The sequence below is a fragment of the Polyodon spathula genome, chromosome 2 (assembly GCF_017654505.1).
Source record: "Polyodon spathula isolate WHYD16114869_AA chromosome 2, ASM1765450v1, whole genome shotgun sequence".
Taxonomy (NCBI): Eukaryota; Metazoa; Chordata; class Actinopteri; order Acipenseriformes; family Polyodontidae; genus Polyodon; species Polyodon spathula.
In genome coordinates this window covers 108,583,690-108,611,185 of record NC_054535.1, presented here as the reverse complement: position 1 = coordinate 108,611,185, position 27,496 = coordinate 108,583,690, and the positions used below count along the sequence as shown (strand labels likewise).

Genomic DNA, 27,496 nt, shown 5'->3' with positions numbered 1-27,496 from the left:
TCTCTGATATTTGATCATCCTGTTACTGAGTTAGAAAATGCACAACATTGCAGAGCAAGTAAATAAGTGCAACACAAACATTGATTTTATCCAATCAGTGAGCGATGGCTGGATGTAAAAATACATTTAAAGATGGTAACAGTCACTGATTTGCTATTTTAATGATTTAAAATAATGAAATCTTTAATGAAAGAGCAAGGACACTGTAGCTAACCACAGCACTGCTTTGAGCAAGAACACTGTAGCTAACCACAGCACTGCTTTGAGCAAGAACACTGTAGCTAACCACAGCACTGCTTTGAGCAAGAACACTGTAGCTAACCACAGCACTGCTTTGAGCAAGAATACTGTCGCTAACCACTTTGAGCAAGAACACTGTAGCTAACCACAGCACTGCTTTGAGCAAGAACACTGTAGCTAACCACAGCACTGCTTTGAGCAAGAACACTGTAGCTAACCACAGCACTGCTTTGAGCAAGAACACTGTAGCTAACCACAGCACTGCTTTGAGCAAGAACACTGTAGCTAACTATAGCACTGCTTTGAGCAAGAACACTGTAGCTAACCACTTTGAGCAAGAACACTGTAGCTAACCACAGCACTGCTTTGAGCAAGAACACTGTAGCTAACCACAGCACTGCTTTGAGCAAGAACACTGTAGCTAACCACAGCACTGCTTTGAGCAAGAACACTGTCGCTAACCACAGCACTGCTTTGAGCAAGAACACTGTCGCTAACCACTTTGAGCAAGAACACTGTAGCTAACCACAGCACTGCTTTGAGCAAGAACACTGTAGCTAACCACAGCACTGCTTTGAGCAAGAACACTGTAGCTAACCACAGCACTGCTTTGAGCAAGAACACTGTAGCTAACCACAGCACTGCTTTGAGCAAGAACACTGTAGCTAACCACAGCACTGCTTTGAGCAAGAACACTGTAGCTAACCACAGCACTGCTTTGAGCAAGAACACTGTCGCTAACCACTTTGAGCAAGAACACTGTAGCTAACCACAGCACTGCTTTGAGCAAGAACACTGTAGCTAACTATAGCACTGCTTTGAGCAAGAACACTGTAGCTAACCACAGCACTGCTTTGAGATTTTAAAGGTTTACTATAAAAACATAAATTAGATGTTTTTATATTTGTAGTGAAATACCCCCTGTGGAAAATACCAGGATAAATATTCAGTAGGTATTGCTGTCTTTGTTAAACACTTTTTATTGACTGTGACAACTTAAAAACTAGCCGTGATATCCTCTGATTTAAAACCAAGTTAATTGACGTGTTTGTGAAGCTGATCCAACTAAAGGTGTGATTTTTCAATGACAACGTCAGTGTGGGTTACCATAAGCTTGCCAAGACTGCTTCCTGTATGTGCCCAGTACAGACGCCACAGAGGAACAGATTACCTCAACAGCATCGTTTGGGTGGGTAGAGGAAGCAGGGTCATGTTAAACAGCATCACACTCAGGGGTGGGTAGAGGAAGCAGGTCCACGTTAAACAGCATCACACTCGGGGTGGGTAGAGGAAGCAGGTCCACGTTAAACAGCATCACACTCGGGGGTGGGTAGAGGAAGCAGGTCCACGTTAAACAGCATCACACTCAGGGGTGGGTAGAGGAAGCAGGTCCACGTTAAACAGCATCACACTCGGGGGTGGGTAGAGGAAGCAGGTCCACGTTAAACAGCATCACACTCGGGGGTGGGTAGAGGAAGCAGGTCCACGTTAAACAGCATCACACTCGGGGGTGGGTAGAGGAAGCAGGTCCACGTTAAACAGCATCACACTCGGGGGTGGGTAGAGGAAGCAGGTCCACGTTAAACAGCATCACACTCGGGGGTGGGTAGAGGAAGCAGGTCCACGTTAAACAGCATCACACTCGGGGGTGGGTAGAGGAAGCAGGTCCACGTTAAACAGCATCACACTCGGGGGTGGGTAGAGGAAGCAGGTCCACGTTAAACAGCATCACACTCGGGGTGGGTAGAGGAAGCAGGTCCACGTTAAACAGCACTCGGGGTGGGTAGAGGAAGCACACGTTAAACAGCATCACACTCGGGGTGGGTAGAGGAAGCAGGTCCACGTTAAACAGCATCACACTCGGGGTGGGTAGAGGAAGCAGGTCCACGTCAAACAGCATCACACTCGGGGTGGGTAGAGGAAGCAGGTCCACGTTAAACAGCATCACACTCGGGGGTGGGTAGAGGAAGCAGGTCCACGTTAAACAGCATCACACTCGGGGTGGGTAGAGGAAGCAGGTCACACTCGGGGTGGGTAGAGGAAGCAGGTCCACGTTAAACAGCATCACACTCGGGGTGGGTAGAGGAAGCAGGTCCACGTTAAACAGCATCACACTCGGGGTGGGTAGAGGAAGCAGGTCCACGTTAAACAGCATCACACTCGGGGTGGGTAGAGGAAGCAGGTCCACGTTAAACAGCATCACACTCGGGGTGGGTAGAGGAAGCAGGTCCACGTTAAACAGCATCACACTCGGGGTGGGTAGAGGAAGCAGGTCCAACAGCATCACACTCGGGGTGGGTAGAGGAAGCAGGTCCACGTTAAACAGCATCACACTCGGGGTGGGTAGAGGAAGCAGGTCCACGTTAAACAGCATCACACTCGGGGTGGGTAGAGGAAGCAGGTCCACGTTAAACAGCATCACACTCGGGGTGGGTAGAGGAAGCAGGTCCACGTTAAACAGCATCACACTCGGGGTGGGTAGAGGAAGCAGGTCCACGTTAAACAGCATCACACTCGGGGGTGGGTAGAGGAAGCAGGTCCATGTTAAACAGCATCACACTCGGGGTGGGTAGAGGAAGCAGGTCCACGTTAAACAGCATCACACTCGGGGTGGGTAGAGGAAGCAGGTCCACGTTAAACAGCATCACACTCGGGGTGGGTAGAGGAAGCAGGTCCACGTTAAACAGCATCACACTCGGGGTGGGTAGAGGAAGCAGGTCCACGTTAAACAGCATCACACTCGGGGTGGGTAGAGGAAGCAGGTCCACGTTAAACAGCATCACACTCGGGGTGGGTAGAGGAAGCAGGTCCACGTTAAACAGCATCACACTCGGGGTGGGTAGAGGAAGCAGGTCCACGTTAAACAGCATCACACTCGGGGTGGGTAGAGGAAGCAGGTCCATGTTAAACAGCATCACACTCGGGGGTGGGTAGAGGAAGCAGGTCCATGTTAAACAGCATCACACTCGGGGGTGGGTAGAGGAAGCAGGTCCACGTTAAACAGCATCACACTCGGGGTGGGTAGAGGAAGCAGGTCCACGTTAAACAGCATCACACTCGGGGGTGGGTAGAGGAAGCAGGTCCACGTTAAACAGCATCACACTCGGGGGTGGGTAGAGGAAGCAGGTCCACGTTAAACAGCATCACACTCGGGGGTGGGTAGAGGAAGCAGGTCCGGGGGTGGGTAGGAACAGGTCCATGTTAAACAGCATCACAGGGGTGGGTAGAGGAAGCAGGTCCACGTTAAACAGCATCACACTCGGGGGTGGGTAGAGGAAGCAGGTCCACGTTAAACAGCATCACACTCGGGGGTGGGTAGAGGAAGCAGGTCCATGTTAAACAGCATCACACTCGGGGTGGGTAGAGGAAGCAGGTCCACGTTAAACAGCATCACACTCGGGGGTGGGTAGAGGAAGCAGGTCCACGTTAAACAGCATCACACTCACACTAAACAGCATCACACTCGGGGGTGGGTAGAGGAAGCAGGTCCATGTTAAACAGCATCACACTCGGGGGTGGGTAGAGGAAGCAGGTCCACTCGGGGTTAAACAGCATCACACTCGGGGGTGGGTAGAGGAAGCAGGTCCAGTTAAACAGCATCACACTCGGGGTGGGTAGAGGAAGCAGGTCCACGTTAAACAGCATCACACTCGGGGTGGGTAGAGGAAGCAGGTCCAGTTAAACAGCATCACACTCGGGGTGGGTAGAGGAAGCAGGTCCACGTTAAACAGCATCACACTCGGGGTGGGTAGAGGAAGCAGGTCCACGTTAAACAGCATCACACTCGGGGTGGGTAGAGGAAGCAGGTCCACGTTAAACAGCATCACACTCGGGGGTGGGTAGAGGAAGCAGGTCCACGTTAAACAGCATCACACTCGGGGTGGGTAGAGGAAGCAGGTCCACGTTAAACAGCATCACACTCGGGGTGGGTAGAGGAAGCAGGTCCACGTTAAACAGCATCACACTCGGGGTGGGTAGAGGAAGCAGGTCCACGTTAAACAGCATCACACTCGGGGTGGGTAGAGGAAGCAGGTCCACGTTAAACAGCATCACACTCGGGGTGGGTAAAGGAAGCAGGTCCACGTTAAACAGCATCACACTCGGGGTGGGTAGAGGAAGCAGGTCCACGTTAAACAGCATCACACTCGGGGGTGGGTAGAGGAAGCAGGTCCATGTTAAACAGCATCACACTCAGGGGTGGGTAGAGGAAGCAGGTCCATGTTAAACAGCATCACACTCGGGGGTGGGTAGAGGAAGCAGGTCCATGTTAAACAGCATCACACTCGGGGGTGGGTAGAGGAAGCAGGTCCATGTTAAACAGCATCACACTCAGGAAGCAGGTCCACTAAACAGCATCACACTCGGGGGTGGGTAGAGGAAGCAGGTCCACGTTAAACAGCATCACACTCAGGGTGGGTAGAGGAAGCAGGTCCATGTTAAACAGCATCACACTCAGGGGTGGGTAGAGGAAGCAGGTCCATGTTAAACAGCATCACACTCAGGGGTGGGTAGAGGAAGCAGGTCCATGTTAAACAGCATCACACTCGGGGTGGGTAGAGGAAGCAGGTCCATGTTAAACAGCTCCACTTGTTTTGATTTCTAGAGACTTGGTGCTGATGTAGCCACCTATACGAGAAACATTAATCTTCCATAATCTCAGAGGGAGCTATTTCACTGTGGCTGTGGATTTGACAGGAATATACATTGTGTTATCAGACACCTCGGTCTCAGTCCATAATGTATTCAAAAGAAACAATTTCTGCAAGACAGCTTCTGAGTTTAATCTAAGAATAGAAATTATGTTTGCAGGACAAGCAATAAAAGTAACTTGCTTGTAAAAGCATTGTCTACCCATCCATTTGTCTTGTTGAATTATGTAATTTGTAAAATTTTTACAGTATATAAAATACTGGTATCTTCTGTTTCTGAGTACAGCTCCTGTTGTTCTGAAAAGTGTCTTGAGTAAATTCCAATGCACCTTATTCCCAGATTTGCATTTCAGCTGGCAGTGACTAAGTTATCTCTTGCTAGTTTGTAACCAGTGCAGTTGTTTTATTGACCTCTGAAAATGTGCTTCAGCTCTGGCTTGCTGACAAGCATAAGCAAAAGAAATTTACAAAAGAGAGGAGGCCGTTCAACCCAGCTGTGCTCGTACAGTTGTTACGACTATCGCTTGTTGAACCCAAATCTTTTTAAAGTCAGATCTTAAAGGATTCTATTGATTCGTCAGCATGGCTTGGTAACCCAACAGTTCTGGTCGAGTCATTTATAAAATGTTATGGATGACGGAAGCATCTACAGCAATCGCATGATCATCGATTGCTCAGATTTTTTAATTGTCCGTTTTATAAGTGCAATGACTCACGACAGGGTGTGCCTCACGACAGGGTGTGACTCACGACAGGGTGTGCCTCACGATAGGGTGTGACTCACGACAGGGTGTGCCTCACGACAGGGTGTGCCTCACGACAGGGTGTGCCTCACGACGCACCAGGGCTGCTGTAGTTGTTTTACTATTTTAAATGCTGCACACCCTGTCGAATGTTATTACTTATTTATAAAATGGGTATCGGTCAAAACAGGTCACATGGGGGTGTTGATATTATACGATATCGTCGTTGGTCGGAACTTCTTTTCAAAAAGGGGTAAATCACTGTTAGATATCCATACGCCACTAGAATAAAAAAAATGAAAAAACGTTACATACACACCTGGCTGAGTCGGCTACACAAACCTCAGATCAGCAGCGATGCATCTCCTTACTGATGCAGGACTCAAAGCACAGCAATGTCTGTCACTGTGGAGCCACGTCCTTTCTTGCACTCCCTCAGACAAGAACAAGGACAGAACAAACGGCAGGCTGTTCCAATTAGCTTGCTGCAGCTCAACCTGGTATTCAGAATGACAATCTAGACACAATGCCTATGCATCTTCAAAACTGCACTTTTAATGCCAATGTTCAACTCAACAGCTATAGATAACTCTTCATGTTTTTAATCAATTCAATGTCTATAAAAATGTATTTTTTTTATGCATTTCTGTTTTAAGTTTTTTTGATTTAAAGACGTTATAATGGGCTGTCTTAGGGTAGTCTTGGCAGAAGGATATTTGATATAATAAATCACTTTAGTAGTTAAGTAACCCATTTTCTAAGTGCAGTAAGGCACTTGAGGGTGTGTGTTGTACGTTAATATCATCACTTCCCAGGCGGTTGAAGCCTCTTACGTATGTGCCTATTGCATTACTCACCAGACAGATTGGCAGCATGTACATGTTGGTTCCGTGCATTTAGTTTTCTGTTTGGAATGTTCCCTCTCATTCCGTGTGTCTGTGTGTTCTGTATTCCAGCTCTGGAACAACTACTTCCACCTGGCCGTAGCCTTTCTCACCCAGAAGTCTTTGCAGCTGGAAAACTACTCCCAGGTGAAGCGTTCCGCCATCCTGTACAAGTGAGTGTGTCCGTCAGCCATGAATCCCAGCTGACCATTTGGAAGAAGGCAAAATAAAAATTTACAGAAAATGTACCTTTTTTGCATGGTTTGCACATTTGGAAACAATTGACAATACGTGTGTCTAACTACACTGTAATCACACTGTAATAACACAGTCGTAACATAGATGCTTGTGTAATTACAGTACAGCATTCTTTACTCCAAAACATCATTGGCTTGTTTTTAAAAAATAACACTTAATACAGTTACAATTCCACTCTGCACAGAAGAGGCAGCTGTACAGCACAGCTGTCAAAGCACTTCATTACCCCCCATTAAGAGACCTGACTGACACCAAGTGGAGGGCTCACCTAGCGTTGGATGAGTCTACGCTCCTGTCCTGGAAGGTGCTGTCCAAACTGCCCCTGCCAAAGTGCTCCGAGGACCTGCAGTGGCACGTCCTGCATGGCATCGTGGCCACAAACCACTTTTTAATAAAGAGATGCTGATTTTTAATATTAAATATTCTTACAAATACCACTATCGATGTGCCCTGGTCAACTTTCTTCCAGGTCAAGAGAAGCCAGTTTGAAATCCCGCAAGAACAGAATGTCCTGCGCTGGTATAGATGATGTTTCGTGTGTTTTTCGAGTCCTGGTTGCAACCAGAATTCTTTTATTACAGTATGGTTCAAGATATGGATTATTTTAAGATGGGCTGGTGCATTGAGGAGGGAGTGTATGGGGTCGGTGAAGATAGCAATTTCATTTTTATTTTTTAAAAAAATAATGTGATTCTATCACTGATGTTGCTGTATGTGTTTTAGTCTAAAGAAATTTTAAAATTCAAATTCTCTCTCTTTCTCTCTCTCACTCTCTCTCTCTCGCTCGCGCTCTCTTGCTCTCTCTGTCTCTCTCTCCTTCTCTCTCTCTCTCTCTCGCTCTTGCTCTCTCTCTTTGTTTTTTCTCCTGCAGGTATGGTGATATGCGAGAAGCTCTGGGTGCTTCAATCAGGGACATGTGGTGCAATCTGGGTAAGGCTCCAGTGAATTTAGGCAGGAGGCCTGGGTAACTAAACACACACAACACAGTGCAATTCAGAAGCAGAGCGGAAATCTATACTGAGGGAGGAGTCTGAAGAGACTGCTGGGAGACAGCCTCCTATGGCACCAATGCAATGTCAGCCAGTCCCTCGATTCCAGCTCTTCAAGCTGCCATATGCTTGCCTCCATCACGAGTCCTGTCTGCCTGTGCTGGTTGACAAACAATGTAGGCACATTGACAAACATTTTGTTAGTGCCTTCATCGGTGAAACTTTTATCTTATATACTGAAATTGGCTGAACTGACTGTAGAAATCTAATCTGCAGAGCGTGAGCTGAGCGCTTGGGTTTGCTATTGCCTCTACCTGTACGTAGACTATTGTCGTGGTTATTGCTTTGGTGAAAGGGAGGACACGAAGAAAGATTATACTAAATCCAAAGCACTTTTATTGCTCGCAAGTACGGTGCACAGGTCAGGCAAACTCATGCTGAGATCCATGCTGTCAGGTATTCTAGTTCCACAACATTGCTATGGTAGACCAGATACCTGGGTGCTGCATCTACAGCACAGAGCTTCATACACAGCCATCCAGGTCTTGAGCCTGCGAGAAAACAGCTAACTCTACCCATCCAGTTCGGTTGGTTTTTAACCCGCTCCACTGTATCAAGCTCTGTCATAGGCAAGCCAGCAGGAAGGGTTGGCCCAGATATGTCACTATAATAAACAGTGAATGCAATTAGCTCAACTATTAACATGTGACCAATTCACAATCCAGAAGATAAAGGTTAACTAAGCAGACCTGTAAATCTTCTGACAACAACCCTGCAGAAAATACCTTTTGCCTGACTGATTTATGTGGTATGATTTTGTGTCAAGCACTACCCTTCGTCCATAAATTGACATTAATTAACACTTGGAGCCAGAATGATTGCATGACAATGAGGAACAAGCTGTGGCTGTCTGGAGAATTATTTACTGCTGAAGCAAAGGATCCCTGAGGGCCAGTGTTTGAGGTTTTATAATTCAGTATTTTAATTTTCAAAATGAACTTGGTATCATTAATGGAGGAAGTATTCATTCACACGCAAATGATCTTTCCATGATATAGACATTTGAATGAGATGTGTGCGGACGTGACATGTCAAATTTGTCCTGTACTGGTGTTTACAAGATTGTCTTTATCCTGGTCCTAGTTGATACTGCTGTGATCTGGGCAGGCAGGTCTTCTCATGACAGTGCGTGTGTGTGTTTCTTTTCAGGGCAGCACCAGATCTCCTTCATCCCTGACCTCGTGGGCCCGATCCTGGAGATGACGCTGGTGCCGCATGTGGAGCTGCAGCGCTCTACCATTCCGCTGTTCTTCGACATGATGCTGTGCGAGTACAGCCTCACCACCAAGTTCAGCTCGGTACGTCGCCAGCCGCCATGCAGCATTCACTTTACACAGGGTCACTTCCACTGCCAAGCGGAGTAGCTCATAATGAAATAGCTTACACGAGAATGGAAAAAAAACTTACGAATGAAAGGAGGCCAGTCGGCCCTTCGGTGCTTGTCCAATTCCTAGTAGCTGATTGATCTCAAAACTTTGAGAGTCAATAACAACTTGGTCTCCACTTATTCTCTATCTGTGTATCGTGGTTTGGTGTCACTGCTATCATACAGAGCTGGTGTGCACTATAATAATGATAGAGGCTGACACATAGTCCTTGTTGAACTCTATGCAGAGTGTCTGCCGTGTGCAATGGTCGTTATGCTGCCTCCCCTCAAAGCCTGTCTCGTAGGATGCCATGCTGCAATCTCTACAGCTATGAATAACCAGACATCAGGTGGAGAAATGTCCTGGTGCATAATGGTTAATGCAAACTAATGGTGAGGCTAGTGAGATCTCATCCCCTGTTGTAAATCCCTGTCATACCTTGTCCACACAACCTGACTAATGCATAATCAACAAGCTCTGTGACTGCCATTCACGTCATTGACATGATTCACTGTATGTACTGTGAACAGGTTATAACTTATAATCTGCTGTGCTGTATGTACTGTGAACAGCTGTGCTGTGCTGTATGTACTGTGAACAGGTTATAACTCTATCTGCTGTGCTGTATGTACTGTGAACAGGTTATAACTCTATCTGCTGTGCTGTATGTACTGTGAACAGCTTATAACTCTATCTGCTGTGCTGTATGTACTGTGAACAGCTTATAACTCTATCTGCTGTGCTGTATGTACTGTGAACAGGTTATAACTCTATCTGCTGTGCTGTATGTACTGTGAACAGCTTATAACTCTATCTGCTGTGCTGTATGTAGTGTGAACAGGTTATAACTCTATCTGCTGTGCTGTATGTACTGTGAACAGCTTATAACTCTATCTGCTGTGCTGTATGTACTGTGAACAGCTTATAACTCTATCTGCTGTGCTGTATGTACTGTGAACAGGTTATAACTCTATCTGCTGTGCTGTATGTACTGTGAACAGGTTATAACTCTATCTGCTGTGCTGTATGTACTGTGAACAGGTTATAACTCTATCTGCTGTGCTGTATGTACTGTGAACAGCTTATAACTCTATCTGCTGTGCTGTATGTACTGTGAACAGCTTATAACTCTATCTGCTGTGCTGTATGTACTGTGAACAGCTTATAACTCTATCTGCTGTGCTGTATGTACTGTGAACAGCTTATAACTCTATCTGCTGTGCTGTATGTACTGTGAACAGCTTATAACTCTATCTGCTGTGCTGTATGTACTGTGAACAGGTTATAACTCTATCTGCTGTGCTGTATGTAGTGTGAACAGGTTATAACTCTATCTGCTGTGCTGTATGTACTGTGTTATAACTCTATCTGCTGTGCTGTATGTACTGTGAACAGGTTATAACTCTATCTGCTGTGCTGTATGTACTGTGAACAGGTTATAACTCTATCTGCTGTGCTGTATGTACTGTGAACAGCTTATAACTCTATCTGCTGTGCTGTATGTACTGTGAACAGGTTATAACTCTATCTGCTGTGCTGTATGTACTGTGAACAGGTTATAACTCTATCTGCTGTGCTGTATGTACTGTGAACAGGTTATAACTCTATCTGCTGTGCTGTATGTAGTGTGAACAGGTTATAACTCTATCTGATGTGCTGACAGTGAAATAAGACTTGATCTTTCCAGTATAAATATATAAAGTGAGCCCCACAGCAATCTGACAAGATCCAGTCCAACAGTGACAGGAGTGCTTTGTGTCTGAAACAATTTCAATCCGTTGCAAATTTAGGAAATCACTAGAGAGATGCTGTTTCATTCCCTTATCTGTCGCTTGCAGTGTTCTGCTTCGTATCGGAGTGATCTGAAATGGTTTGTGTCACAACACACAAGGACATTAAAAAGAAAAAGTCTCTTCTAATCATCCTGGAATTACAGCTCGTTATGATCCAGAGAGAGCCCTTTGATTCAGCTCACCATCCTCACCCTCTGAACACTATGATAGGCTATTGTTTCAATGTTAATGTATATAACTCTTCACATGTAAAAAAAGAAGACTTTTCTCCAAAGCAAAACAAAAAATTCTAAAACAAATGTCATGGTTCAACGTTCACTCTGAGACCTGCCCAAGCATTCCTGGATGCTTTAGTACAGTGTGAAAAGCAGACAGGGTTGTGTTAGCTGTAGGGAAACAATGTAGCTTCACAAAGTTCATCCAATGAACTTCAATAATCCTGACATGAAGGATCTCTTTATCCTGCTACTCAGACCTGGAACACTCCTAAGCAAAGATGGACCATTGAGCCAAATCATCTATTAGGCATCCTGCTCCATGAATATTGCATAATGTGAGTAGCTCAGTGGTTAGAGTGCTGGGCTGCAGTGGGGAAGGCAGTGGGTTTGAGTAGCTCAGTGGTTAGAGTGCTGGGCTGCAGTGTGTTTGAGTAGCTCAGTGGTTAGAGTGCTGGGCTGCAGTGTGTTTGAGTAGCTCAGTGGTTAGAGTGCTGGGCTGCAGTGTGGAAGGCAGTGGGTTTGAGTAGCTCAGTGGTTAGAGTGCTGGGCTGCAGTGTGGAAGGCAGTGGGTTTGAGTAGCTCAGTGGTTAGAGTGCTGGGCTGCAGTGTGGAAGGCAGTGGGTTTGAGTAGCTCAGTGGTTAGAGTGCTGGGCTGCAGTGTGGAAGGCAGTGGGTTTGAGTAGCTCAGTGGTTAGAGTGCTGGGCTGCAGTGTGGAAGGCAGTGGGTTTGAGTAGCTCAGTGGTTAGAGTGCTGGGCTGCAGTGTGTGGAAGGCAGTGGGTTTGAGTAGCTCAGTGGTTAGAGTGCTGGGCTGCAGTGTGGAAGGCAGTGGGTTTGAGTAGCTCAGTGGTTAGAGTGCTGGGCTGCAGTGTGGAAGGCAGTGGGTTTGAGTAGCTCAGTGGTTAGAGTGCTGGGCTGCAGTGTGGAAGGCAGTGGGTTTGAGTAGCTCAGTGGTTAGAGTGCTGGGCTGCAGTGTGGAAGGCAGTGGGTTTGAGTAGCTCAGTGGTTAGAGTGCTGGGCTGCAGTGTGGAAGGCAGTGGGTTTGAGTAGCTCAGTGGTTAGAGTGCTGGGCTGCAGTGTGGAAGGCAGTGGGTTTGAGTAGCTCAGTGGTTAGAGTGCTGGGCTGCAGTGTGGAAGGCAGTGGGTTTGAGTAGCTCAGTGGTTAGAGTGCTGGGCTGCAGTGTGGAAGGCAGTGGGTTTGAGTAGCTCAGTGGTTAGAGTGCTGGGCTGCAGTGTGGAAGGCAGTGGGTTTGAGTAGCTCCGTGGTTAGAATGCTGGGCTGCAGTGTGGAAGGCAGTGGGTTTGAGTAGCTCCGTGGTTAGAATGCTGGGCTGCAGTGTGGAAAGGAGGTGTTTCAATAGTGTTTTTTTTTATTTTTATTGTACCTTTTGTTAAGCACCAGAAGTCAATTTTATATCCCAGATATGGCACATTCCTATAAGTCAGTTAGATATACCTACAGGATTTAAAGCTGCTGTCGTTTTCAAGGATAAGCAGAGATTAGTGCACATCAAAGAGGCACAGAAATAGGGTACTAGAAAACCAGTTACACATTATACATCCGTGGGGACTATACCTTCTAACAATGATTCTGCTCTTCATTTCCATACCATCTGAAGAAATCTACTCTTAAGATCTGATGGCTGTTTATTGTGATCAGAAAACTGCTCATCTCTATTGCAAGTGAAAGTCAGTAAGATCCTCTCAACAGTCAGGGCAGTTTAAGGCACATGCAACCTATACAATTGCATGAGGGCCTGAGGCAGCAAGGGGGTCCCAGTTGTCATGGCTTGGTTACTGTAAAAACAAATCATATGCACCTCAAGTGTGCACCACAACTAATGACTTATTAGCCATTTTACCATTTTCTCACTACATCTAAAAGGGACGTTTCCTAGACCTGAATCCTAACCTCAGCACTGCCTTGCGTCCGCTTTGGACTGTGCCTGTCACAATAGCATCAGGGCAGAGAAGCTTTTCATCCCGGAACATGAAAGTCATTAAGAAGTATTTACTTTCTACAATGTCGCAGGAACATTTGACTGGATTAGGTACAACATTGACTGTGCACCAGATTTGTTGAAAACTGGATTATGCAGCCATAATTGCAGACTTTGCTGCTACAAAAGCACAAAAGATTTATTTTTAACTGTTTTGGTTATTGTGATTTCTGTAGTAAACTGCAATACATTTACTGGTGTCGTTGATGCCCTGTTTGAAAGTCATGGTATCGTAGAGTAGTATTACTTGTGAGAATAGAGGCCCTGGAATCAATCTCTGCATGATGTCACCACAGGACAAACACCACCCCTGCTTTTTTGTGATCCACTAAAAGGAATGGGGACACCACGGGACAAACACCACCCCTGCTTTATTGTGATCTACTAAAAGGAATGGGGACACCACGGGACAAACACCACCCCTGCTTTATTGTGATCCACTAAAAGGAATGGGGACACCACGGGACAAATACCACCCCTGCTTTATTGTGGCCCACTAAACTCCTACAATGAGATGTCAATACTGACTCCTCCAATCAAACAAATGCTAGTTCTTCAAAAGTGATAATATTATTTTACCTCCTTCATATTGCTGCAGCTTCGTCTGCCTCACTGTTGTGTTTTGATCTATCATGTTCCTTCCTCCCCTAACACATGCGCTCGTACTCCTCTGCATACACCCAATACTCACTGTTGTGTTTTGATCTATCATGTTCCTTCCTCCCCTAACACATGCGCTCGCACTCCTCTGCATACACCTGATACTCACTGTTGTGTTTTGATCTATCATGTTCCTTCCTCCCCTAACACATGCGCTCGTACTCCTCTGCATACACCCAATACTCACTGTTGTGTTTTGATCTATCATGTTCCTTCCTCCCCTAACACATGCGCTCGTACTCCTCTGCATACACCCAATACTCACTGTTGTGTTTTGATCTATCATGTTCCTTCCTCCCCTAACACATGCGCTCGCACTCCTCTGCATACACCTGATACTCACTGTTGTGTTTTGATCTATCATGTTCCTCCCTCCCCTAACACATGCGCTCGCACTCCTCTGCATACACCTGATACTCACTGTTGTGTTTTGATCTATCATGTTCCTCCCTCCCCTAACACATGCGCTCGCACTCCTCTGCATACACCTGATACTCACTGTTGTGTTTTGATCTATCATGTTCCTTCCTCCCCTAACACATGCGCTCGTACTCCTCTGCATACACCCAATACTCACTGTTGTGTTTTGATCTATCATGTTCCTTCCTCCCCTAACACATGCGCTCGTACTCCTCTGCATACACCCAATACTCACTGTTGTGTTTTGATCTATCATGTTCCTTCCTCCCCTAACACATGCGCTCGCACGCCTCTGCATACACCCGATACTCACTGAGGCACACAAGCTTCAAATGTTAATTGTCCTCATTTATACTGACCTCCATTGACAAACCTAATTTTCCAAATGAGTATTTCACGGCACACGGTAATTATGATCTGTTTTATCACAGTGATGATGCTGTCGGGTTCATAGCCCACTTGGATCTTTATTATGTTTACTAGAAAACTGGGAAGTGACACTGAAGTAGCACTGGGGCAGTTTCGACCCCTTTCAGAACGATGTTTAATACGCACTGTATCTGCTTTTATTTTGAGTCGAGCAGGGGTCTAACTTTCCATGCTGCTTTCCACTGCCAGATGCAGCATTTCATGTGACGCTTAACAAAGCTTCTGAGCCAGCTCTTAGAAAACCATTGACGTTCTCATCATGTCTCGTCTGGGCTTTTTAAGATTAACTATACATGTGCAGCATATCCATTTGCAATAGCACGTAAGCTATCTGAAATGCGCTCTTGCCTTTGCTTGCTATCTGCATGTTCTGACTGCCGTGCCTCGGGTACCTGGCATGCTGTGACCCTGAGCTCTCCCATTGCAGCCAAAAAAAATTGCAGTTAGACAGAAACCTAGAAAGCTCCAGAGGTTTGTTCCTAAAACTGTAAGAACAAAACAACTTATTTCATTTCATTTCATTCAGTTCCCTTCTCATGAATTCAGCTGGTGTCAGGCGCCCAATAAGATTTTCTTGAATGTTTTTGCTGCTGCTGTGTAGTGACCCACTGAACCCTTTTGGTCAATCTGAAATTTTCAAACAGCTGTTGGGGCTGTAAGTCACACTATGAGCTAAGTAAAAAATACATGGGTTTGAACAGATCTCTCTAATATTGTGTTCTTCTCACTGTCAGTTCGAAGACGAGATCATCAAGAAGCTGGACAGCGAGGTGGAGGGAGGCCGGGGGGACGAGCAGTACAAGCAGCTCTTCCAGAAAACGTGAGTCTCCAAACTCAAACTCCTGAGCACAGAGTATGAGAGAGGGGATATGGGATGGGGGCTGAAGCAAACGAACGCTAGATCATTCAGAAAACAGCAAATTGAGAGGTAGGGCAGGATTGTAAATGACCATAAAGGGGTTTGATAATTCCCTTAGCCCAGCAATCAGCACTCATTAAAAATATACCTGTGAGCTCAGTGGACCAGCTTCTACTGTTCATCATTTAATTACTGCAGAGTCTGGGATTCCTTGTGGAGAATGAGGTCATAGCTGGCGTGCAGTGTGCAGGTTTTCATGATGTTGTTTTGGGACAGTGTCTTGTGGGTGCGTACATAAAGACTTCCTGTGGGCTTTTTCATTTTGCACAAGCCTTCTTGACATTTGAATTTACTTTGTGAGGGGTCTCAGGACACTTTGTTAAAATGAACCCAATTCATGCTTATGCACAGCACTTGCTGAAGGCATAGAGGGATGAAACAAAACATAAACAGATTATTCATTATATACTTTACTATTTGAGGGGGGCAGTTTGTACTGGAATTGAGAGACTAAAGTTGCATTTCATATTTTCACTGTAAGATGTGCTCTTGAATGTAGATCTCATTGAGGTGCCTGTGCTGCTTTGAAGGAATTGGCTCCTTAGCTGTAACCCCTTTGATCTGGGTTATTAATGCTCTTTACTTTCTCTTCCATCTTTTGCCTGCTCTTTTAATTTTGAAACAGTCATTAGACCTGTTTCATCTCACTTCCTCTTCATGATATCCCTGATGTGTGTACAGTACCTCTCCCCACCATCCTTTCCCATGTCCAGCCTGGTCCGCGTCCTCTCTTGTTTGAATAGTTCTCTTCTTGTAACAGGTATGTTGGGAAACAAAGTATAAACCCTGCTCATATTTTGCCACTGCTATGTATGGTTCCAGAATAAGCAGGTTTTCTTTCAAACTTCAGTGTCTATTTAATTATATCAAGTTTAGCAGTTTTATTTACCTGTATATCATATCAATAAAACTTTCACTCTGGAAGAAGAGACTTGGTTTTCTAAGTAAACTTGCCCATTAGGGGAGCAGCTGTGTTTTTGTAAATCTGCCAACTGCCATCAGCCTACTCCCTGACTCCATCACAAGCCTGTAACTGAGCTGAGCTTCTATACTATAGAGACAGTGTGTGACCCTCCTCTTCCATGTATGAATAAACCAGCATCGACGTTGACAAAACCTGTGTCTATGAGGGCAGTCAGTCTTGCCCTGTACGTGAGTGCTTGAACTGGTTTGCGGCTATAGTGAAATCTGGAGCCCAGAGTTTAGAGAGGCTGTCACACTATTCAAACCACATTGTCTTCAGTGCAGCCACGCTGAGCAGCAGTCAAATCTTCTGTCAAGACAGAATTGGGTGTTTCTGCTGGAATGGAAAAGGAGTAGTAACAGGAGTCCCAGTGCATCCTGGCTGTGTTCTTCTTGAAGGGATCCACACCTCTTATCCAATTCGATCCAACAAGCGTGGAAATCTTGTTCTGCGTGTGAAATTTGCTGTGCTACATAAATAAAGTTTGTCTAGATAAACAGACCATTGGGCTGTGTTAGTGGACTCGTCTGTATCTTATATTTCTGAATGGGATGGGGAGGGGCTTACTATCACACAAGTAACTGAAAGGAGCACACTTTTGTTTCAGTTTCAGAATTACTAAAAGAACATCGATTTACAGCACTGCTGGAAACGTGGCTCTTTTGAAATTAACAACATATTACTACTTTAGCCCCCAAAAATGCACCACTTAATTCTTCCCGCCACCCGCCCCTTTCACTCAGTCATGACTTCTTACCACTAAGAGACACCCACAGAAAAGAAAAGAAAAAAATCAACAAACTGTAAAAATGTTATTTAATCCTCAATGTTAATGGAAACCGTATATTTTATCAATACAATCATCCTTCAACTGCGTACTTGTTCCAGATATACGAGCGTGTTCACTTGGGCTAGCAGTCTACTGTATAGAAACAGTGCAATATCAAAAAGAAGCTATGCTGGGAACACGGTTCTCATTTATCTGAGCCATCTAATCAGGGACCCTGCCTGTTAAAGCTTCAAAGTGAAGGCACAACATAATGAAGAGAGAACCCAGTTTGTCACACAGTGGAAATCATTTCCCTGGAGGAAGACTGTGTTCTCCAAAGAAGAGGTCTGTGTTTTCAAAACTCTATAAGTAATAATTGGTGGGTTCAAGGGCAGTCAGATAGTCATGTCAGTCCCAAAATGAATCTGGATTTTATTGTGTAACTATTTCCTTCTATATGTGTGATTTCTATATAAAAAATACAAGCTTTTGTTTACATGCACAATTTAAAAAGTTTTCAAAGCATTTGTGAATGTATTTCTATTGTAAATGCATTTATTACATTGTTTTCTTAGCAAACCTATCAGTCAGTACTTACATTGTGAATCAAGGCTCTTCACTTTTTCGCTTGCACCTCTTATGGTGTTATGAATTGACTCCTGCCATGTCATGTCTCTCCAGCCTCCTGGACTGCTGCAAAAAGTACCCCCACCTGGCCCAGCCCTGTCAGCGCTTTGTTGCCATGGTGACAGGGCTGATGGAGCGGCTGCTTGACTACAGGGCGGTGATGTACGATGAGAACGAGGCCTACCGCATGAGGTGCACCGTCAACCTGCTGGTAAGTGCCTGCTCACCCAGGACACACACACATACCTGGACAAATACACTCACACACTCACACACATACCCGGACAAACACACAAGCACACGCACCCGGACAAACACACTCACACACACACACACACACATACCTGGACAAACACACACGCACCCGGACAAACACACTCACACACACACAGGCACGCGCACACGCACACACACCCGGACAAACACACACACTCACACACATACCCGGACAAACACACAAGCACACGCACCCGGACAAACACACTCACACACACACACACACATACCTGGACAAACACACACGCACCCGAACAAACACACACACTCACACACAGGCACGCGCACACGCACCCGGACAAACACACACACACACACACAGGCACACGCACACGCACACACACACACACTACCCACACACACACACACACACACATACGGACAAACACACACGCACACGCACAAACACACACACTCACACACACACACACACACATACCACACACACACACACACACACACGCACACACACACACACACACACACACTCACACACACACACACACACACACACACACACACACACACACACACACACACACACACACACATACCCGGACAAACACACACGCACCCGGACAAACACACACGCACCCGGACAACACACACACACACACACACACACACACTCACACACACACACACGCACACTCACACACACACACACACACAACACACACGCACACGGACAAACACACACACACACACACACACACACGCACACGCACACGGACAAACACACACACACACACACACACAAACAAACACACACACACACGGACAAACACACACACACACACATGCACACGCACCCGGACAAACACACTCACACACGCACACGCACATGCATGCACACACACACACATACCCGGACAAACACACACACACACGCACACGCACATGCATGCACACACGCACCCGGACAAACACACACGCACACGCACACGCACATGCATGCACACACGCACCCGGACAAACACACACTCATACGCACAGGCACATGCATGCACACACGCACCTGGACAAACACACTCACACACGTACACACACAGGCACATGCATGCACACACGCACCCGGACAAACACACACGCACACGCACATGCACATGCATGCACACATGCACCCGGACAAACACACACGCACCCGGACAAACGCACACGCACACGCACACTCACATGCATGCACACACACACACGCACACACACACACGCACACGCACATGCACACGCACAGGCACACGTTTGCTTCTATTGCTTCTATTCAGCATTCATACAGAACCAGGTGCAGCCCTGCACAAACATTCAAAATAAACTAGAAATTAGAAACAACACATTCTTTTTTGTTGTGCAGTTTTTGTAAGTTACATTAAGGGTTAACTGTCCCGTTGGTACTTTTTAGTTTCTATATCAGTTGCAGTTTATTTGTGAATGTAAAAGGGACTTTGTTCAGTTTGTCTAGCCTGTCCTGCATTACTTTCAACCTGTAGAATTGCTTTAAATGAAGCACAGCTTTCCAGTGCTAAAAGCAGTGTGTGAAACTAGCTGATAGTGTTTGGTAAATGGATGATGCTAAGAATAATTGAAGCTTAGCAAGTATGTTTTCACACTAGACTTCAACACCTGATAAATATAGCAAAGTTTATCATCACATCATGGCTTAGCAGCACAGTGTTATAACACTATAATACGTAAAATAATGATATTTTCAGCAGGGAAGAAGAACATCGTATTTTGTTTTAATTAAATTTAGACCAGTACTGTTTTGCATAAGCCTGATGCACCCTGTGAACATCATCAAAATACAAATCAATATGTGAAACATTCATTCTGGTAAGCCACTGAGGAGTCGTTCACGTGTGCATTTAAAGTAAAAGCTACTGTTTGTTTTTAATACCAAGAGAATGTAATACTCCTTGGGAAACATTACTGAGGTACTATATCCCTGGTAAAGAAATAGCAAAGCAAACTACCTGACTATTTATTGGGCTGCTTGGTCACTCGTCCCCACATTTTGGGCAGTAGTTTCCAGCTGGGGGTGTCCGGTGGAATTAGGGAGGGGCCCATGCAAAATGAATCCCTGGGGATTGCTTTGTTTTAGTAGGCTGCTTTGGGCTTCACACATGTGGGAAGAGGGGCGAGGGGATGGATTAGGACTGAACACCATTGGTGCGGTTGAGTTAAGAGAGGATAAATTACAGAGCCAAGTGGGAGTTAGTTAGCATTTGAAATGTAGTGGCAGTGAAGAGGATCAATGTGAACAGAACACACTTCATCAGGTATGGTCTGGGCTCCGTTCAGCGGCCCGCTCAATCATAGAGTGGGGAACTAGGCATGGGCTTAGAGGTAAGTATTAACAAGTGACCATTACTATACGCAGAACAGAAAGTACCATTCTTAAAGTTGTGGTAACTAATGGTAACTACAATACCTAAAGCAGAAAGTACTGTTCTTACAAGGTAAGTATTACTAACAATTAGTTAATATAATATAGAAAGCAGAAAGTACTGTTCTTAAACATACCGCTACATTTAGTATACTAAGACCATAATGATCATTATACACTCATCTTGCAGTCAGGGTTCAACTACATTACTTATAATGTTTTTTTCACCCAGACTGTATAACTTTCTTAAATGGCCTACTTACTTAAGCAAGGAGTGAAAGTACTCTTGCATATCCAAATGTGCCCCCATTAGACCAAACTGCGCCGTGCCTAAGCGACGTGCCTCAGCGCCGTGCCTCAGCGACGTGCCTCAGCGACGTGTCTCAGCAACGTGTCTGAGGCACGTCACTTAGGCACGTCACTCACGTCGCTTAGGCCAGCCGTTGAGGCATGTCGCTTAGGCACGTCACTTAGGCACGTCACTTAGGCACGTCGCTCACATTGCTTAGCCACATCGCTGAGGCACGTCACTGAGGCACATCGCTGAGGCACGTCACAGGTGCAGCAAGGCAGTGATTAACCACAGTGCTTAGCAGTGCCTGGAAGGAGGTGCAGAGGAGCAGTGATTAACCACAGTGCTTAGCAGTGCCTGGAAGGAGGTGCAGCGGGGCAGTGATTAACCACAACGCTTAGCAGTGCCTGGAAGGAGGTGCAAGGGAGCAGTGATTAACCACAGTGCTTAGCAGTGCCTGGAAGGAGGTGCAGAGGAGCAGTGATTAACCACAGCGCTTAGCAGTGCCTGGAAGGAGGTGCAGAGGCAGAGTGATTAGCCACAGTGCTTAGCAGTGCCTGGAAGGAGGTGCAGCAGGGCAGTGATTAACCACAGCGCTTAGCAGTGCCTGGAAGGAGGTGCAGAGGAGCAGTGATTAACCACAACGCTTAGCAATGCCTGGAAGGAGGTGCAAGGGAGCAGTGATTAACCACAACACTTAGCAATGCCTGGAAGGAGGTGCAAGGGAGCAGTGATTAACCACAGTGCTTAGCAGTGCCTGGAAGGAGGTGCAGAGGCAGAGTGATTAACCACAGCGCTTAGCAGTGCCTGGAAGGAGGTGCAGAGAAGCAGTGATTAATCACAGCACTTAGAAGTTGTCACGGGTGACAAAGGTGTATGTGATTTATTGAATTATATTTTTGTGATTTTTAGAATGTTTTATTTATTTTTCCTTTTTTTTCACTGTTGTTGGAATGATTTATTTAAATTAAGCACGTTATTGATGTATCGATTTGTTTTGCTTTTACGTTTTCGTACACGCGCTGTTACCTGTTCCTATGGCAACGCCACCGGTGTCTACCGATTGAAATCACTGTTTGGATCGCAGGTGTGGACAATAATTTAATCAGCTGTGCACTACAAAGTAAAGAACGAGGGAGGAGAAAGAAAAAACAGGAAAAAAAGGGAATCGGGATACGCAGTTCAGAAAACAAACTGAGAAAACGAAGTTAGAACAAGGTGGAACGAAAAGAAAAGAAAGATAGGCAGAAACAAGATAGGGAGAAAGCAGAATGCGGGGATAGAGAAAAGAACAAAACAGATACAAGACTAAAGAAAGCAAGGAGATCGGAGTGTTGCAGGTAGCGGCACGGGACCAGGATGTGAGGAATTTGGGGTGTGTATGGTCGCTTAACTGGAGACTGTGATTGACAGCAGTAATGAAGCCCCTTCCCAATTGGTTCCTGTGCTGTGCTGTTACAGTGCCCCCAGTGTTCTGTGGTGGCAGTGCTGTGTGGAGTGCAGGGTGAGACTCAGGCCAGTCTTCCAGTCTTGGCTGGGGGCCCTCGGGGAGAGTTCTATACAGTACAGTAGGTGGGCTTCTGCAAGTTAGGGAGAAAAATCTACTGGGGTTAGTTTGAGAAGGATGAGCCCAGCAGAACTGATTGTGTATATATAATACCGTGGTTTGTTTATTTATTCAGTATATGGGAATCTAACTAGGACAGATTATTTGATTATTTGATGTTTAACAACTCCAATGCTATAACTAATTTTTGTTTGTCTTTTAACAGAATTTCTACAAAGAGATAGACAGACAGGAAATGTACATCCGGTGAGTTAACTCAAATTCTTTCTTTCTTTCTTTCTTTCTTTCTTTCTTTCTTTCTTTCTTTCTTTCTTTCTTTCTTTCTTTCTTTCTTTCTTTCTTTCATAACAAGTATATGTTCAGCAGGATTTAGTTTATTTAAATGATTATGCAAGTGGCTTGGCTGTAATTAAATATCAAATGCAGCTCAGCAATTACAGCCAGTATTGTATTATATATCACATTTGCCAGGCCTTTTAACTTCACATCTCAACATACTTAATGTTCTGTTTAATGAAATCACTCGATTTGTTTCCCTGCACTGCAGCTTTGACACATACCATTGTGCTGGGTTGTGTTGTGTTGTGTTGGGTTGGGTTCTGTTGCGTTGTATTGTACTGGGTTATACTGAGTTGTGTTGTGCTGGGTAGTACTGGGTTGAGTTGTGTTTTGTTATGCTGGGTTACACTGGGTTGTGTTATGCTTATTTGTACTGGGTTGTGTTGTGCTGGGTTGGACTTGGTTGCGTTGTGTTGTGTTGTATTTTATTGGGTTATACTGGGTTGTGTTGTGTTGTGATGGGTTGTACTGGGTTGTGTTGTGCTGGGTTGTCCTGAGTTGTACTGGGTTGTGTTGCGCTGGGTTGTGTTGTGTGTGTTGTTCTGGGTTGTACTGGGTTGTGTTGTGTTGTATTGTGCTGGGTTGTGTTGTCCTGGGTTGTGTTGTGTGTGTTGTGCTGGGTTGTGTTGTGTTGTACTGGGTTATACTGGGTTGTGTTGTGTTGTGCTGGGTCGTGTGTTGGGATGTACTGGGTTTGGTTGTGCTGGGTTGTCTTGGGTTGTGCTGGGTCGTGTGTTGGGATGTACTGGGTTTGGTTGTGCTGGGTTGTCTTGGGTTGTACTGGGTTGTGTTGCGCTGGGTTGTGTTGTGTTGTTCTAGTTTGTACTGGGTTGTGTTGTGTTGTATTGTACTGGGTTATACTGGGTTGTGTTGTGTTGTATTGTGCTGGGTTGTGTTGTCCTGGGTTGTGTTGTGTGTGTTGTGCTGGGTTGTGTTGTGTTGTGCTGGGTCGTGTGTTGGGATGTACTGGGTTTGGTTGGGTTGTGCATTGATTCCCATGTATTATACCACTGGTCCGTAACTTTTCCAGTACACATACTTTTTCCAGCCAGGTCCTAAATGATTTAATTGACTCAGCTTTAGGTCAGATAAAGTAACTAATGAGCAGACTGTGCACATGGTAAAGCACAGGCAAGCGTTGCAAAGCACAGTAAGAAACAGTGATAAAGCTCAATATAGTCAGTGCAGCAGCTGACCAACAGTAAATTACAGGCAAGAAGCAATTAACTGTACTGGCACAGCTGATTTGAAACAGAAGGCAATCACTCTGTGGCTCGTGCACTGTGTATTATTTTAACTGTTTAAAGCTGGGTATATAATTGTGTCTAAATAACTTCAGTTCCTTTTTACAATAACCTGCGTTTCAGTGACTTACAAAAGAACACCCTTGCCGTGTACTGTAGAAAATGAATTTCTGTTTTTTTTAAAGTATAAAATGAGCATACAGTGTTTCCTGTTCGTATGGTAATCAAGCAATTGAAAAATAATCCAGACTAAGGACAACAAAAATGTAGACAGTAATCCATTAGGGTTAGAGTTACAAAATACAGCTTGTAATGAAAATCAAGCCAGTCCGCTCACAGATATGATAGAAAGCCAAGCCTGTGTCCTGCCACAAAATGTTCATAAAATAATAATCAAAGAAGTTTGTAATATGTTCATCGGAGCCTGCAGTGTATACTAGCTGGATTCGGGAGGGTGTGCTGAGGCAGTGCTGTGAACAAAATAAGCACAGGCTGATTGCTGGATGTGAGGCTCTCTCCTCTCCCGTACGCAGGCACAGGCTGATTGCTGGATGTGAGGCTCTCTCCTCTCCCGTACGCAGGCACAGGCTGATTGCTGGATGTGAGGCTCTCTCCTCTCCCGTACGCAGGCACAGGCTGATTGCTGGATGTGAGGCTCTCTCCTCTCCCGTACGCAGGCACAGGCTGATTGCTGGATGTGAGGCTCTCTCCTCTCCCGTACGCAGGCACAGGCTGATTGCTGGATGTGAGGCTCTCTCCTCTCCCGTACGCAGGCACAGGCTGATTGCTGGATGTGAGGCTCTCTCCTCTCCCGTACGCAGGCACAGGCTGATTGCTGGATGTGAGGCTCTCTCCTCTCCCGTACGCAGGCACAGGCTGGCAGCTGGTGAGGGTAATAGAGTGATTCATCATATCAGCTCTGCAAACAAACAATTAGCCGGAGAAGGTGGCGTCCTGTGGCCTATCAGCAGGCTGCGTTGCTCCCATGTGACCGGCACTGTGTTTACAGGGAATTAGACGTGTGCGCTGTTTGTTCAGCAAGGTATGTCAGCCTGTAATGAGGCCCCTCGGGCAGCGACAAAGACGACCTATAATTAATGTCATGGGGAATTTCATTATTCAGCCAGATTGACACCAATAGTATGCAGCAGCGGAATAAACAAGATTTGGAGGCCCTGAGCTCAGCGGCAATTAATATTAATGAATCGTACTCCCAGGATAATAATGCAGTGTATTTTACTCAACAAGATTTAAGCATTTTATTTTACTTTTGCATCTTACCACCATTCAAAGTAGAGAGACTAACAGTTGATCTACATGAAGTCTTCCTCCCAGTGCCTCAACTCTAACCACTAGACCACACTGCCTCCCAGTATCTCTGCTCTAACCACTAGACCACGCTGCCTCCCAGTATCTCTGCTCTAACCACTAGACCACGCTGCCTCCCAGTAACTCTGCTCTAACCACTAGACCACGCTGCCTCCCAGTATCTCTGCTCTAACCACTAGACCACACTGCCTCCCAGTAACTCTGCTCTAACTACTAGACCACGCTGCCTCCCAGTATCTCTGCTCTAACCAGTAGACCACGCTGCCTCCCAGTATCCTCTGCTCTAACCACTAGACCACGCTGCCTCCCAGTATCTCTGCTCTAACCACTAGACCACACTGCCTCCCAGTATCTCTGCTCTAACCACTAGACCACGCTGCCTCCCACTGCTCTAACCTAGACCACGCTGCCTCCCAGTATCTCTGCTCTAACCACTAGACCACGCTGCCTCCCAGTACCTCTGCTCTAACCACTAGACCACGCTGCCTCCCAGTATCTCTGCTCTAACCACTAGACCACGCTGCCTCCCAGTCCCTCTGCTCTAACCACTAGACCACGCTGCCTCCCAGTAGACCACTAGACCACGCTGCCTCCCAGTATCTCTGCTCTAACCACCAGACCACGCTGCCTCCCAGTATCTCTGCTCTAACCACCAGACCACGCTGCCTCCTAGACCACACTGCCTCCCAGTATCTCTGCTCTAACCACTAGACCTCTAACCACTCTAGACCACACTGCCTCCCAGTATCTCTGCTCTAACCACTAGACCACGCTGCCTCCCAGTATCTCTGCTCTAACCACTAGACCACACTGCCTCCCAGTATCTCTGCTCTAACCACTAGACCACGCTGCCTCCCAGTATCTCTGCTCTAACCACTAGACCACACTGCCTCCCAGTATCTCTGCTCTAACCACTAGACCACACTGCCTCCCAGTATCTCTGCTCTAACCACTAGACCACGCTGCCTCCCAGTATCTCTGCTCTAACCACTAGACCACGCTGCCTCCCAGTATCTCTGCTCTAACCACTAGACCACGCTGCCTCTCTGCTCTAACCACTAGACCACGCTGCCTCCCAGTATCTCTGCTCTAACCACTAGACCACACTGCCTCCCAGTAACTCTGCTCTAACTACTAGACCACGCTGCCTCCCAGATTCTCTGCTCTAACCACTAGACCACGCTGCCTCCCAGTATCTCTGCTCTAACCACTAGACCACGCTGCCTCCCTAGACCACGCTGCCTCCCAGATTCTCTGCTCTGACCACTAGACCACGCTGCCTCCCAGTATCTCTGCTCTGACCACTAGACCACGCTGCCTCCCAGTATCTCTGCTCTAACCACTAGACCACGCTGCCTCCCAGTATCTCTGCTCTAACCACTAGACCACGCTGCCTCCCAGTATCTCTGCTCTAACCACTAGACCACGCTGCCTCCCAGTATCTCTGCTCTAACCACTAGACCACGCTGCCTCCCAGTATCTCTGCTCTGACCACTAGACCACGCTGCCTCCCAGTATCTCTGCTCTAACCACTAGACCACGCTGCCTCCCAGTATCTCTGCTCTAACCACTAGACCACGCTGCCTCCCAGTATCTCTGCTCTAACCACTAGACCACGCTGCCTCCCAGTATCTCTGCTCTAACCACTAGACCACGCTGCCTCCCAGTATCTCTGCTCTAACCACTAGACCACGCTGCCTCCCAGTCCCTCAGTAAGTTATTTCTACTTTACCTTTATACCTCTCCCTATATCCTCTCTGGGGTCTGTTCATAGCAGTTGTATAGAAACTGAAAAGAAACAAATTGGGTAATGGTGCATGGATTCAAACAGCTTAGTGGGAGTATTAAATCCGTATCTGCTATCACATTACAAAGCTTGTTAAATGCATTCTTCAATAACATTTATTGGGATTGAAAGGAATGCTTAACTATATTTGCCAGAGCTGTTGTAGACATAGTTTATATGTATGATTTATTTAATGCATTGAAATGTATTAAAAGTAATATCTAACAGATTTGTTATGTTATTTTTTTTAATCCATCAGATAGCAAGACCTTTGTTGTGCAGTGATTTTGTT

General features: G+C 46.0%; 1 protein-coding gene across 1 annotated transcript in view; it reads left to right on the top strand.

Annotated features, from left to right (window-relative positions):
* LOC121327399 (dedicator of cytokinesis protein 2-like) overlaps positions 1-27,496 on the top strand; it is a 457,752-nt gene that overhangs the window by 373,312 nt on the left and 56,944 nt on the right. The window contains exons 31-36 of the mRNA XM_041271445.1: positions 6,589-6,689; positions 7,646-7,704; positions 8,973-9,121; positions 15,444-15,529; positions 18,043-18,199; positions 22,712-22,752. Of these exons, the coding sequence (XP_041127379.1) occupies positions 6,589-6,689; positions 7,646-7,704; positions 8,973-9,121; positions 15,444-15,529; positions 18,043-18,199; positions 22,712-22,752 (593 nt within the window). The remainder of the gene's footprint in view (positions 1-6,588; positions 6,690-7,645; positions 7,705-8,972; positions 9,122-15,443; positions 15,530-18,042; positions 18,200-22,711; positions 22,753-27,496) is intronic.